The 15,714-nt window shown below is 51.5% G+C and overlaps 1 protein-coding gene across 2 annotated transcripts in view; it reads right to left on the bottom strand.

Annotated features, from left to right (window-relative positions):
- Positions 1-15,714, bottom strand: part of kirrel1b (kirre like nephrin family adhesion molecule 1b) — a 45,547-nt gene extending 29,833 nt beyond the window's left edge. For both annotated transcript variants that reach the window (XM_018758178.2, XM_018758180.2), the window contains exon 1: positions 15,234-15,714. In XM_018758178.2, the coding sequence (XP_018613694.1) occupies positions 15,234-15,279 (46 nt within the window). In that variant the 5' untranslated portion in view covers positions 15,280-15,714. The remainder of the gene's footprint in view (positions 1-15,233) is intronic.

Genomic DNA, 15,714 nt, shown 5'->3' with positions numbered 1-15,714 from the left:
TCTACAGTTCCAGGAGCGGGATGCGTGCAGGTAAGGTGATCGCGGACCCTCTCCACCCCAGCCCAACACAGCGCCCGGACTCGGACAACACGGCTCACGAGCTCAAAAGCAGCTTTCCCCATCGAGCCACGTCTCTCGGGAACCTCACCATAATACGATCCGCTACGTAACGGACATGAAGACACTGACGGGAGGCAGAGCTCGAGCTGTCGCACGAGGTGCAGCCGTTAAGATAATAATAAGGTCTATCCCTGGCAGCCATGTGGTGCAGCTCTGATTTCAAGCCCTTGGTAATAAGACATTACATTTACATTACGCACAAAGTGTCTGCTAAATAAACAAATGTAATGTAAACGTAAGAGCTCAGCAGCGCCCCACAGTGGCCAGTCTAAGAACTTACCGACGCTACTAAGTACATCTTGTCTTCTTTTCAAACTTTGACACTTTATACTTAATGTCTGTCATGTGTCGTCCTTACGCGTTAAACGCGATTGAAACTCGTCGTACGCGCCAATAATAAAGCGTTATCGTATCATCATCACGGTCCTCCTTCTTCCTCAAGCGTGTGCGCGCCGCACTCATCCTCCAGTCCCCTTCTCGCTTCTCCCCGTCCTTGGCTTCAGGGCCCCTGCTCCCCCCAACCCCCCCTGTGGCTTTCAGTCGACGCTAATGGAATGCGCGGCATTTCCTTCCCTCCTCCTCCCCCAGCCTCCCTCTCCTCCCTCACTCCTGTCTCTCGCCCTTCCATCTCGCCCCCGCAATCGCTTCTCTCCTCCCGCTCGGCCCCAGTCTGGAGCTGGAACCCGAGCAAATTAACGGCGCTAATGAAAACTCCTCTCTTTGTGCGGCGCCATCGCAGAGAGACATCTGTCACCGCAGGGCAACCCGGTGTCTCTAACACACGCACCTTAAAAGTACCAAATCCCTTTTAAGTTTTAGGACTAAACAAATCATCAGATTCCCGAACGTTAAAACTTTACCTTCTGCAGCATTTTTACATTTTATGAGGGGAAAAAAAATGCCATGATGAGTAACAATCTACGTTTACACTTAGGCGTTTGGCGCCACGGATATCTTCCCGGTACCCAGGGTTTACGCACCATATTTGACACGAACACACACGTCGCCCGAAGATACTTTCCTCATAACGATAATATTAATAACAACAACAATAATAGTTTAAAATCTCTCAGAGTTCAGGTCTGCAAAGCATTTAACGAATTTACACGTAGCGGGTACAGCTGTAGCTTCTGTGCAAATGGGTCACTGCGAGGTGGAGATCGGGTCGCCGGAGCCTCGGCTGAGCCGACACGGCCGCCCCACGTGTCATTATGTGGGACAATGAGCAGACACGGTTGCCCCATGTGTCATTATGTGGGACAACACGGGCCTCCAACACGGGCGGCGGTTGTGCCGCGGTTAACGCCACATCTGCGGCTTGAGGGTAATTTACGCGACAGTGACACTTTCCTTGAAATCGCAGCGCTGACTTTTCTTGGGAAATGAAAGGGAGGACTCGAAAGGGAGGACTCTTGTTTTCCTGGAGCTCATCACACAGTCAGCAAGAAAAGAAAATAAATAGCACAGCTCATGCGCACGCACCTAACAGTGGGGGGTCTGGTCATGTCACTGACTGGTCATTCCAATGTATCATGTATGTGATTTTTAAAAACATTTTCATATGACACCAACATTATGCATGGTAATAAAATATAGTTACAAAAAAAAATTAAGATCATTATGCCTTGTCAGGAAACAAAAACTTATCAAATCTGCATTTGTAATATACATTTTTATGCAAGTTAATGGGGGGGGGAGTGGTGGCGCAGCGGGCTTCAGTGGGTCCTGCTCTCTGGCGGGTCTAGGGTTCGAGTCCTGCTTGGGGTGCCTTGTGATGGACTGGCGTCCCGTCCTGGGTGTGTCCCCTCCCCCACCAGCCCCGCGCCCTGTGTTGCCAGGTCAGGCTCCAGCTTGCCGCGACCCCACTTGGAACAAGCAGTTTCAGTGTGTGTGTGTGTAAATTCATCAACTTAAATAGTTTCACGTTTTAACAATTTGTGCTCCACTTTGCATTTCCCCCCACTTTTTTAATCGTATAAAATACTGAATACAAAAAGTAATACTGCGATGTACTGGATTGTCTGATAACTCCAGCGTCTGGTCACCAGTGGTGTGCTCATGCTCAGATGAATTGTACCAGTCTTTCACACTTTAAATCACTTCCAAGTGACAAACGTGCGAGTCTGCATGAATCAGTTCATCTGTTGAATGAATAAACCTGAAACGTAAACATTTTACTTACACGCGCCCATTGCGTGGAGGAATCGCATTATCAGGGGTAGGGTGAAAAGTTATGTTTGCGTGCACACTGCTGCATTCCAGCACATTCCATCAACGCTCATTTCTACAAATCGGCAACTAATTCCACAAATATGTGCTTGCAAGACATGGCGAAGTCGGTCTGACCGCTGCTGTCAGTTCAGGGTAAATATCTTGTTCAAGGCTATTAAAGAAGAGCTGGGATTTAAACCTGGGTCTTTCCACGACAAAGGCAGTGGCTCTAACCATTACGCAAGTGGATGGACTGGGACAAAAGAGCTCTGCGAGCTGTCAAAACACAGGTATGATGGCCTCCTCATCGCTGTGTGCTGTAAGGTGAACGTCCAGTCACTTTGGTGGTGGGTCCTTACCTGAATAAAATCACGGTAAGCCCCAGCTGCTACTGCACTCCCTAAAGCATCCCTGTAAAAACGTTAACGCTTGGAGAGCTGAAGCATTGCTGCAGATTACAGCTAAACTCCGGTAACAACTTCTCCAGACACTGGGTGATCAGACTAGGGTGCGCAACTATGGTCCGTGAAAGCCGCGCGGAAAACGCCTTTTACCGTAAACACATCATAAACAGGGGAAAAAAAACAGGTGATGTGACATACAGGCCCGTTAACCGCAGCAAACGTAACAGCAAAAAAGGGACCGAGCAGAACCCTGCATACGCTGTTGCTGTTGTGAAAGTCTGTCTTAGATCTTATTACTGGGCAACTGTTTCCCTATTGATATGGAAATCCTCCTAACCTTTTACTTTTGAATTATTACTCTATTCCGGAAAAGCAACACAGCACACAGTGCAGGTTCGAGGAGAGCTCTGCTCACTGCTAAGATCTTAGCCTGTCCTACATTTCTGCAGAATGGCTTTCTCTGCGTTTGGTTACCGCTGCAACTTCTGACATCATTCATGTGTGTTTCAGTGCGTGTGAGGTGAACGCGGCCCACACCCGTCCCCCTGGGCGGTGGGCTTACAACCCTGTTAAAAGCTGCGCTATTTACACTAGCGGCAGCAACTCTTGGTCCAGGAGCGTGAGCCCCAATCCAGGGAGCCTTCAACTTCAGCTTTAAACAACTTGTTGTGGAGCAGCTGGATTCACCTGGAAATCAGCGGTAATTAAAGGGCCCCGTCTGGATAACCCCGATCACAGCTCATCTGATCTCCAGCTCGAACCACCACCAAATTCATTTGAAACTTATCATGAATCTTCCAGCTCCTTCACAGACTTGATGGGAGTAATCTAACGCATCACCCTTAATCTCTTTATGAGCCGTGTCTGGACATTAGTAATCTAAGTCATCTTAGACCAGTGCGTGTGCCAAGTGTCACAAACTGAAATGCGAATCGAGTCCTCCAAGAACAGGTCATCCGAGGAGATGTTTGAGACCACCTGTAAAGGTGCCCCTCCGGACACTCCTGAATGACCCTCAAGGATTCTCCATCGCTCACAGCGAGATATCCAAGACAGGCTGCGGCAGCTTCCAGACTCGAGAGCTCCCTGCGGAAGCCTGAGACGAATGCATGGAACCATGCGCTAATGCCTTTCTCCTCGTGCTCGGGTCAACGTGCCTCCATCCCGGCTATCACTGGAACACGGCATAAATAAAGGTATCGACCAGCAACAGCAGATACTCTTGAACCTACGGTGTTTTATGGACATCAGAAGCCTCGGAGTCACGCGAGGCTGGGCGGCTCCAGTTTTTACCACTCATTGCAGCCTGACTCAACAACCACAACTTTTCCTCTAAGCGCTGTAGTTCTGCCAGAGTCTTGGGGTCCCAGCAGCAGAACATCGCCTTTGGTTACCAGCTCTGCTCTCTGGCTGCAATCCATCGCTGTTACCCGTTTCACCTCTTCCTCACAGCACTCTTTATGTGCATTTGGTAGCTAGTTATCTGAAACCGCACTCATCGCGTTGGGCCTCGTAACGCGTAGCGCTAAAACGTGTCGTCGTGCGTCAGTCACGTATGCCATGCATAAAAATCATTAACCCTTCCTTCGTTAATGCTTAGTGAAGGCATTTAGCTCTCCAGTGATTATTGAGAGCGTGTTACCGTTCGTGTGGCACTCTCTAAATGCGGTGTGGTCACAGGTCGCAATCTTGACGGACAACTCGGCTCATTCGTCCCATCCTTCCCTCCTTTCCTCTTTCACACGCACCTTCAATTACATTTATTCATGAAGCAGACCTTTTCTCCAAAGTGACGTACAAATCAGAGTAAGCTGAAGTATTGCAATCATGCAGGCGCATGACTGTTGAAGCAAATTCATATTGTCTAATACCGCCGTTTTTGCTGGTGCACGTACAGCTGAGCAGAAATACAAACGTTATCATGACGGATGGCGTCACGTAGGGTTACGGAGCGCTTAGAAGATCGGAAGAGAGGTGGGACCGAACGGGATGTGTTTTGAGAGCCTTCTTGAAAGCTGAAAGAGATTCAGATGTTCTGAGGGACGGAGGAAGATCATTCCTCGCCATTGGAGTCTAAACCGACAAACCTGCGAACTTCGGACCTCTTGCAGGGGGAGGGGGGACCAGGAGGCCAGAGATGGAGAAGTGCGACGCTTGCCCAAGTGTGACCGGGCAGCGATCGGGCCCGGTACGTTCCGTGGTGCACATCCTTCAACCGTCGTGTACAATGTAATCTCAGACCACCACCACCAGCGCTCTCCTTCACTGCCCAGCTCATCGTCAACCCTTGTCGTTCCCTCCACCCCACCACTCCCAAAGCAATCAGTTACCCTTTTTTTTTAAATTTCATTTCCACCAACACTGTTACCAGGCTGCTGTGGTCACACTGTAAAAATAGAAAGAAACGTGAGAAACGAAACAGTGGTAGAAGCAGAAGTCTTCATCGTTCAATCGATTCGGTGTTGAACAGAACAATGGCAGCAACTATGCGAGACACAAAGAAGTTGTGTTTTCAGGGTAGGGTGGGTCTCTGTAGTGGCACATCCACAGCTCTACTCTTCGGTGTGTCCCCTTCCCTCCCCGTCTCCACATCGACCCAGTCCTCGCTCTTCTTCTCACGATACCACTAAATCAGAAAGTTCTATCACCATAGCAACAGCTGCTGTCTGCAAAAATTACCTAAATCCCTCCCTTTCTGTACATGTGTTGCATCCCGAGCCCTAAATTCCTGCCTTCCTCAGCCCTCACGCTGCGTGGGGATCAATGGCACCCGGTTACTCCTCGTCTCACAGCAGGAGAAACAGAGGACAAAAGAGAGGGAAGGAAGGCGAGCAGAAAAAGCAGGAGACGAGGACAAGCTAGGAGACAGGCAGAGGGCATGTCCGCAGTCAGCAGGGGGGCGGAATAGGGTGATCGCGGGGCCGAGCGACTGGCAAGGGGCAAAACGGGAGGGAAGGACAGGGGGACGAGCATGACAAGGACGAGAGGAATGACATATTAAGAGTAAAACGTGAGAACAAAGAGCTGGGTGGGAACGGAACGAGGGGGGGACAGACAGATCGAGAGGGGAGACCACGAAACACAAAGAGGGGGAGAGACATGAACAGGTAGCAGGGAGGGAAAAAGCTATTGCCATGGCAACACGGAAACGAGCGAGAGAGGGACGGCAGAGCCGAGAGAAGGGGAAAGCGAGAAAGAGAGGGAGCATACGGTCACCATGGTAACTGGGAAGGAAGGATACTTGTGGAGAGGAGGAGAGTGGCTGACGGACGAACAGAGACAAAACGATGACGGACACGTCGAGGGGAGAGGAAAAAAAACGTCCAGTTCGTTGCAACTCTCCGTCCTCCTCGAGCCCGTTGTCTCTCGTGCGGATCGAGAAACGCTAAGTGTGTCCCAGAGATCTGTCGGCGGATGACCGGTGACGTACGAGGAGAAGGAAGAGGCTCGCTACGCGCTGACAGCAGCCGGGCCCCGGCATCCCCCGTCTCGTCTGCAGGTCCACGCTTCGTGCGGCTCTGCCGGGCACGTTAACCGCTTTCTGACTTTCGGGTTCTCCGTGTTTCGCAGCCACCGACTGCCCCCGTTGTGAATCCAAACTCCCTCCTCCTTCCCTCATCCTCAGGTGATGCGCACACATTTCCTACGACAGCTGTAACTCACCGCGTTTGCCAAAAGAAAGAAAACGCTACGTTAATTGGTCGGGTGGGCATTCAGCATCATAAATGATAAAAAAAAAAAACAAAAAAAAAGAATTCTTTAACACGTCTTTTTTTTTTTTTTTTTTTTTGATAGAGACGCTCCTCCGTTATAAATGTCCCTTAGCAGCCAATAGTATGTTGCAATCCATTTCCTTTTGCCCCATGTAGTGCATCAGTGTGCGTGCATGTTACATTCTGTCTGAATTTATATGTATTTATACAAGGTTTCAGCGGCGCAGAGTGCGTGTAAACCCGTTTTACATAAGGTCGCACATGGGCAGCGGGCGTCAGTGACACACACCTTGCCGCTTGCGACAGCACCGGGAGAAATGGCTCCCGCTCAGAACCTGCCGCTGCCGCATGACGTAACCCTGCCTATGGATTGCATCCCTCCAGCACTCGTCCTGCTACGTTTCAGCGCAGCAAAACCACGTTTCCTTCGCTCCTTTCCCTGCCGTATGAATGACTTCCCTCTTTTCCTACAGATTCCGTTTCATGTTTTTACTTCATATTTGTATAAGTTTCATTGAGCCCTCTCTTTTTGTCTGTTTCTACGGTAACCCCTCCTCTCCAGTGGAGCTGCGACTCCCTCACTCACAACCCCCCCATTCCCCCCTTTAATAAACCAACCCCCCCCCGCCCCACACAAAAGCCCCATCTCTCTCAACAGCCGCCGCTGGTTAGATGGTTGCTATAGAAACAGACTTACTTAGACAAAGCTAAGAAAATTATCTTTTTCTATCATTTCTCCTTTGTTTTATTAAAAAAACAACCTTCCTCTTATGAAAAAAAGCAAACTTTTTAGGTGCATTTTTATATATTTTAAGCACCACGGACAAAATGTATGACTGAACCTTATGTTGAAACGATGATGTCACCCTTTCTCCTAACTAGGTGGTGATGTCATTACCTTTCCTACCTCACAAGTGCTGCATCCTCGTGCCATGCAGCCAGTACAGTGCTGTACACACTCACACGCACTCTACGTGGACGGGCAGAGGAGCTCTTACGACCCATCACTTCGTCCTTCTGAACGCGATAGCTACAAACGAAAGCTCCCAGTGATCCCAGTGCTCTCAGGACCACAGTGTCCTTGATTCACACCAGCAGCACACTGGGAATCGCTGAGCCCTGTGCTGCTCCTGCTGCTGCTGCTGCTGCACACACACAAATGAGCCAAGCTGCATACTGCAAGTAAGAACATTCAGAAAACACACACCCACAGCATCACTCACAAAAGCACACAAATATTCAACCTGGAAAAGGACAAATGCGTCGTGAAACGCACACAGGCATACGTGCAAAAAGCATACAGCGCACGCACGCACACACACACACACACACACACACACACCAAGTGTCACAATGTCATCACTCTGCACCCTGATTTTACCCCCTCAGCGTGTGCAGACCTCCTTTGTGAAGAAGCACATCTGGAAGTCATTCTGCAGGGGGGAGGCAGCTAGCGGGGCGGGGGGGGGGGGGGGGGGGCGGGAATGGACACGAGGCGGGTGCTGGGGTGGGGGTGGGGGGCGTTTGGAATCTGCCGAGCAGCAGGAGGAGTACGGTGACGAAAAAGGAAGAGGAGAAAATAAAGTTCGCAGAGAGGGAGGAGACAACAACAGTGGGACAGCACAGAAATCCAGGGCAGGCAGTGTGGAAATGGAGGAGAGGAGCGCTCTTTGAAATGGAGACGCTTTCGCACTTTTCGAACCGGATGAGCTGGACAGGGGACATTGGGACAAGGTGGACACACAGCGCTGGCGCAGTAAAAACATACACAGGGAGGGCGAGAGAGAGAGGGGAACGCAGAAGAGGACAGAGAGGGACACAGTGATGGTGGTTGGGAGACCACACCGTTTTCTTCCTATAATAAGGATGACGTAGGAGAAGGAAAAAAAGAGAAAAACTCTGAATTATAAAATTCTGTGGACACAAATGAATGACCCAGAAAAGTTATTCAGCTTCTTAAAGGCACTGGCCATCATCTAGCACCGCATTACATCACTGCGAACGCCGAGCGGACAAGATACACAGGCAAGGCATCGTTTCGGACCAAAGGAGAAGGACCAGATCACGATAATGAGGCATAATATTGATTCGAACAGACAATATTACACGTTATACGTTATAGAGTTACACACTAATTACACAGTTACCGCCTGACATTACTGTAATTATTCTTATTCTCACCACTGCTTTAATAACTATTGTACTAGCGCAGCATTACTTGGGTAATTGTGGCTTTGGTTGTGCACGACCCTGGGTTGCCTCAAAACGGTGCTTCGGAACGTGTCCAGGTTCGAACGGGAGCGGCGTGAGCAACAGGAGCCGCGGACGGACACCGAAACGGCTCCTCGTTCACGGGCCGGGCTGCGGAGCCTCACCCTGCGCGCACCGGTTTAACCGCGATCGCCATCGATCAAAGTCGGCGATCAATCTGCTTCCGAGTGGAACCGGACGACGTTTCGCCTGAGAACGAAAGGTCTCCAAGGAAAATGTACAGGCGAAAATTTTGATAGAGAAAGCGTGTGCGTTTGTATAACCCTCAGCACCAACCCTAATACCACCTGACCTACATCCTGGTAAATTACTGTACATCCTAGTCAATACTTGAACACAGCTTCCGTGATCTCAAAGAAATGAATGCTACCACCAGCAAATGCTACGGCTACGGCTTCCACGTCTTTGTTAACATCCTTATTCACACCGCTATCCACCGGAGCCTAGCGGGGACCCCGCCGCATACCGAGGACCTCACCGGCCGACTAAACGAGCATTACCCTTGCGAGCGACAATGTCCTATCATCCCGGAGCACGCTGCCTCATGCCAGTCATCGTGAAACTCTTGTAGCCACGCACGACGGCACGCTCATCATCATGACTTTACGGGGACTTTACTCACCGACGCATCTGGGTGCTGGTTTTCAACTGTACAAAAGCGCAGCGCAAACGCACTTTACTTATTCAGCCGATGCTTCTCTCTAAGGCAAATTACGGTGTTAAGATGCTTACAGTGATTTACCGTTTTATACAGCTGGGTAATCTAGTGGAATTCAGGGTTAAGTCCCTTGATTGAGGGTCCTAGAGCTGGATGTGGGATTTGAACCTAGGTCTTTCGACAGCAAGGAGACAGCTGTAACCACTAAGGTACCTGCAGCCCCCATCAATACCACAATAATGGCGGTGTTGCGCCCCTGCCTGCGTCTGTCGTAGGGAAGCTGTGCTGTTCTGCCCCCGGGCCCCCAGATCGGCAGGGCTCTGCAGCTCCGCTCCGCTCAGTCAAAGTGCCAGAGAAGAAGGATCCCCGCTGGGCGCCGGACTCCCAGCTACCTGGCCTCCTAGAGCCCGGAGGAGGAGGCAGCCAGTTCACGGTGACAGAGCGTAGGGGATCCGCTCTTTACACACTTTCTCACTACTCCTGCAACAGCTGTGCATCAACATTAAGGGTATGATTTCAAACAAGCTGTTCGGCTGGGCACCGCTTTATATTTTCCGTTTGCGATGTTCCACCTTTCGCGACGAGTCTGAATTTTCCAAAAAATTTGCAAATGGGGGAAAAATATGGTCATTTCCACCGCAGAAGGGCAATTTTTAAAATGGGGGGGTAAGAGAAAAAGGAGGCATATTTTGTCAGTTTCAATCTTCAGAATTACTTATTTAAGAACACGTATAGCGGAAAATGTTGTTTTGATGCTTAAAAATGTATGAAGAACAAGATAGTTAAAGCTTAAAAAGAGTACTTTGGGGAGATCCATCCCGACAAGAGATCAAGGGAATCTCGACAGCCCCTGAAAAGGAAAAACGGGATCGCCAGGAAAAAGCCGAGGTTTCCACAGGCCCCCGTCGCCCGGCGTGTCCGCGTAGCACTACGTGCTATACAAAAAAAGGAAACGTTAATTTTCAGCAGTAAACGGTATGAACTCAGACATACCTCGCGCTGTTGTTTTTGTTTTGTTTTGTTTGGTTTTTTGTCCGCGAGTCACTTGTTCTCGGCTCTGTATGCGATCAGAGGAGCAGAAGTAATCGCCTCTTTCTCTCTCCCTCCGTCTCTCGCCCTCCTCCCAGCGCTCTCCCTCTTTTCATCTGCCTCTCTGTGGTTTAAAGCCCTAGTCTAATCTCTCCCTTGTTGCCTATCCGGCCCTCCCCCGCCCTCGCAGCCTCCCTGCCAACCACCCCCTCCAACTTCTCCCTTTCAAACTACGGGTTCCACCGGACACAAGACATACTCGTCAAAAAAAGTTCAGCGAAAAACTCGGACTTGTCGTCCAACTGGATCAGGTCGCGCACGGCAAAAAAAGTGATCGGCGTGGTGCTAACGTCACGTACCCTGGGCTCAAAGGACCAGAAACCGTTTGCGGTCCTGATCTAGGCCGTGCTGCAAGGGACACTGTAAAGAGTACACATCATCGTGCACGCACTTGGCACTTGAGTAGAACAAAGTAAACAAAGGGCATTTGGAGCAAACAGAGTGCTCATACACACGTTTGTTGGAGGGCACCACTGTTGTAGCACTCCACTTCCAGCAGCTACCAGCATTTACATTTATTTATTTAGCAGGAGCTTTTCTCCAAAGCGACTTCCAATGAACACTACGTAGTGTTATCAGAGAACACACCTTACTGCCCAAGGTGACTTACACTGCTAGATACACTACTTACAATGGGTCACTCATCCATACATCAGTGGAACACACACTCTCTGTCACTCACACACTATGGGTGAACCTGAACAGCATCTCTTTGGCCTGTGGGAGGAAACCAGAGCACCCAGAGGAAACCTTTGCAGACACAGGGAAAACATACAAACTCCACACAGACTGAGCAGGGATTGAACTCACATCCTCTTGCACCACCCAGGCACCATGAGACAGCAGTGTTACTCATTGTGCCACCATGCGATATTCAAAGAAGGAATTGGGTAGGTGGTGAGGGACTAACTTGGGAAGGTTTCAGGAGCCCATGAGGGAAACGGTTTCGAAAGAGAGGAGTTTTGAAACTCTTCCAGAATTGCGGAAGGGATCTGCTGATTCCCATCGACGCTCTTTCGCACGGCCAGTTATGAGACGCCTCTTTTTTCGCGAACCGTTCATGTGTTTCTTCGGGGCCCGGCTGTCCGTGCAAGCGCACATTATCTTAAACAAGGAAACATTTGTGCCCTCGCCCTGAAGTTTTCGGCCGTCATGCCTTGATCTTATCGAGGTGTCGGACTCATGGTTGTGGGATCGGTACCCAGCCAGACACTGTACTTGCCTTTCCGCCAGGAATGTCAGCTCTTTCTGAGGGGAAAAAAACAACGTGACAGATGAGTACCGCATGGAATTTGCTCCAACTTTAGAGCGATTTCAGCGCGCATGGCTGAAATGCCGCAGAATTATGCAAATTTGTGCGAAACTCGTGTTTGATAAACCACACCCGCTCAATAGAAAGTTTTCAGCGAAGTATAAACTGATCTCAGATGACCATCGACAAGAAACTCCACTCGTCTCCCTGATGTACAGCTAAGGGGTAACGCATGGCGTACACGTTCTCAACATCTCGGTGCGGCACCGCGACACAAACACACGGCAGGAGCCCGAGGTCGGCGGCGCCCAGTAAGAAACCCCGCGGCGCTCATTTCACTCACAAATTCAGGGCAAAAAGTGTAACACCCATCAGCTCACGGCCACAAAACCCCTTACCGAGTGCCATCGAGCGTCAGTGAACAACACAGTGTAAGATACCACGGTACAGCCTAGACGCTCACGTGTTTCCCGGTCCTCCCCCATCTTCTCCCCTCTTCCCCCTTTCAAATTCACAGTGACAGAATAGGGAGATGATACACGTCAGGCATAATTCTGACTGACAGCAACTGTCATACACACATAGTCCCTGATATTTACACACACACACACACACACACAAATAGGAACGGTACACAGACACACGCAGACAGAGACGGACCCGCATCTAGCCAGTCACTTGGTTTCTGTAGTGCAAATATGTAGAGAGTGGCCCCTCTGATTCCTTTAACTTCGTGTCACCGTACCTTTGACAAAATCCTGAAATGACCGTGGGCCCACGCATGGCGCTCGGGTCCGAACGAGGGGCTGCGAAAACCGAACCTCCCCAGCAATGCCTTTGTGCTCACAGCGCAAGCGCCCGCAGTGCCGCACGCTATTCAGGAGCAGTTCAACCCCGTGGCTGCCTTACGTAACGCATTATTAATAAGTGACTCCAACATGTCTCCTTAAAATGGGACCTCTGTGGGACTTTGTGCAGGCGGCGAGCACGCGAGGACTCGCACTTAGTCCCCGGGAGCGGAAACACACCGGTGTTGGTACCGCTCGGGAACACTCGGGAACGGCCCCACTCCGCACCAGACCCAAACGAATGGCTCTGCGCATCTCACCTCGCGGTGGCGGAAAAGCGCGAGAACAAAGCGGAGGCCGTCGATTCTCGGGCGAGCCCGACCCCGATTTGGGTGCGTAACCCATCGGGCCGTCCGTCGGCGGCGGAAACTGCAAGTCATGCCGCGTGCGAGTGCGACTCGCCGTTTCACAGCTGCGAACTGCGTTCAGGCTAATGAGCTCCATGCAGATGCCATGAAGGCATTTCAAACGACTCTTTACAGAGTGACAGCGCGTACACCTCTGCCTCGTTTTCATTTTAACAACTCTGGCGATGGACCGATTTGTCCGTGTGTGTCGTGCCAGAGCCGGCAACCCCCCTCCCCCATTTGTCGAAAGGATGAGCGTGGCTCATGGGAGAAACTACATGACAAGTCGGGCAAGAGTTGTCACGGTCAATCGCTCGCGCTCAGATGTCACGCCGAAGGGCCGGCAGTAAAGGAACACACCTCAGATGTGCACGCCCCACCCCAGCCCGCGCCCGTGGCAACACACAAACAAAGAAGGGCGCTTTCGTCCGCCTCCGCGCAGGCAAAGTGCGAGCGAATTCCTCCGTCTGTGTGTGACCCTGGGCTCTACCCCCGTGTGTCGCCACTTCCCCTCATCGCGCCATCCGTTCGTCTGCCTGCTCCCGTCGCCGTCTGCTTCTCCTCCGTCTGACGGCAGAGCACGCCCCTCGTGTGGACCGGCAAAGTTATTCGCTCGGCTCCACGGAACCCACAGGAGCGTGCAGACGAGCGCGGAGACGCACCGGGCCTCAGCGAGCCGGGAGGCGCAGGTGGAGCCCCGAGGTCCTCCGTGTCGCTATCCGAAATGAAATGCTCTGCTGGCGAGGCATTCGAACCCCACCAACGTGGCCCCTTACCAGTTACCTCACAGGCGGCCCTTCAGAGGGACGCCTCCCCGGCGGCACCGCCGTAAACACTGCACGCCGCCAGGCTCATTTCGTTCTGATGTGTACTGATACGGTCCAGCTGCAATGACAAGAACCGTTGTCATGGAAACGCACCGACTCGAGTCGGAGGAACACGGACAGGGCTGAGACAGGTGCAGAGCAAGGTCTGTCGCCGCGTGCTCCGGAGCGAGATCTCCTCAGCAACCGGTGATGAGGGGCGCACGCGCACCGCAGGCACGGGCACGAGGGAGCCGGCGTAATCAAACAGGTCGCATCACCTCGCGGAGCTTCTACTGCACCTTCCACCACATCACTGGATTATCAATGGACATAACGTGGTCGTTATGGCGCGATTGTTTTTCCATACACCAGTCTCATTATTACACACGATATTACATATACAGATGTAATTGTGTGTGTACTATATGTGTGTATATAATTTATATACATTGATTTTATACTGATGTAGCTGTACACAATAACAACGTCGTCTCCACCGTGCTCTCACTGTCGCGCTTCTGTTCTGACATCAACGTGCGCACTCACGTGCGCGGGCACAGCCAGGTCGGCGCGAGACTCTACCTGCATGCAGAGAGAGAGACCGCGAGACGCGGTCGCGTAACGGTCACGCAGACCGGACACCGTACAGTAAGCGCCCGTACGCCGGGTCTTCCCGGAGCTCAGACTGAGCCGCCCGCGTCCGGCTCCTCCCCGTGGGATCGCGCGCGCTCCCGTCGCGTCCCCTCGCTTGCTTCTGTGGACGTGTGTTTGTCACGGGAAAGTGGCACAGCCGTGAGCTGCCGTCGCCTCAATGACAGTAGAGGTGAGCGGACGGTACCGTCACTCTTATTTCGTAGCCCTTGACACGAACACTGGCCCACTCGCAGGTATTCTATTCGTGCTCTTTCCGGCACATTACTATGCATTTGAATACATTAGCATAATTTGCATAATTAAAGGTCACGTCTCGAGAAATATGCTCGTTTCTGCCCGTGTCACCAAACGCCCCGCAGCTCCCACGCAGGACGGAGCGGGCAAACGTGTCCCCGTGTCGGAGACGCGCAGAAACCGCAGTACTAGGCGAATAATAATGGCCCCGCACTCGCGTACAGTGCATTTTTTCGCGAACACGTCGTCTTCCAGAAATCCCCCATTTTTAATTGGCGTCCAAAACCACGGGCTCCGCAGTCGAATTCGCGTTATCGCGCGCACACGCAAGTCACACAAGTGTTCAACGGGCGCACGCGTGAAACCCGCACGGGCGGCCGCTCGCGCATATCTGCACGCGCATTCCTGTGTCCTGTCGAACAGCCGAAGAAGACGCGTAAAAAAAAAAAAAAAAAAGGGAACGGAAGCAAACAAACAAACAAAAAAACTTCAAGAGGACTTTTTGACAAAAGATGTTCATCCCACCGCTGTGAGGACTCTGGGACACTGGGATTCAAAAGGGACGTTTATTGCATGAACTTCACGAGAAAAAAAAAAAAATAAAAAAAAAAAAACATCTTACTTACCTTCGTGAAAACTGAAGGCGAAAGTTAAGAGCCACAGAGCGTGCATGGTTCAGCCGCGCGCATCGAACTCGCCCCCCTCGACACGGTCCGTTAGGTGGCTCCTCTGAACAGACACCATCAAATCCCCCCTTCGCAACTTTCTCCCCAGTAACGGACAGAGTTGTAATCCTCCGACGTCCTCGCCGTCGCCGCCGTTTGCGCGTCCCTGTTTCCCGCTTCTCCGTCAGCGTCTCTCGCGCTGGCTGCGCCTCAGTCCCCCCCGCTCCCTATTTTTCTGTCCTCGCGCTCCGTCTCCTCGGGAAAAAAAGCGGCTCCTTCGCAGCTCTCGCCGCCCGCGTCGCTCTCCCTTCTCTGCTCTCTCTCCCCCTTTCTGACTCAAACATACACACGCTCAACTCTCCCTCTCCCTCTCCCTCTCTCTCTCTCTCTCTCACACACACACCGTCAGAGCCACAGGACAGAACGCCCCCCTTCGCGGGCG

The sequence above is a fragment of the Scleropages formosus genome, chromosome 1, assembly GCF_900964775.1.
Source record: "Scleropages formosus chromosome 1, fSclFor1.1, whole genome shotgun sequence".
NCBI lineage: Eukaryota > Metazoa > Chordata > Actinopteri > Osteoglossiformes > Osteoglossidae > Scleropages > Scleropages formosus.
Note: the sequence above shows the minus strand (reverse complement) of the source record. Positions and strands in the feature narration are given on the sequence as shown.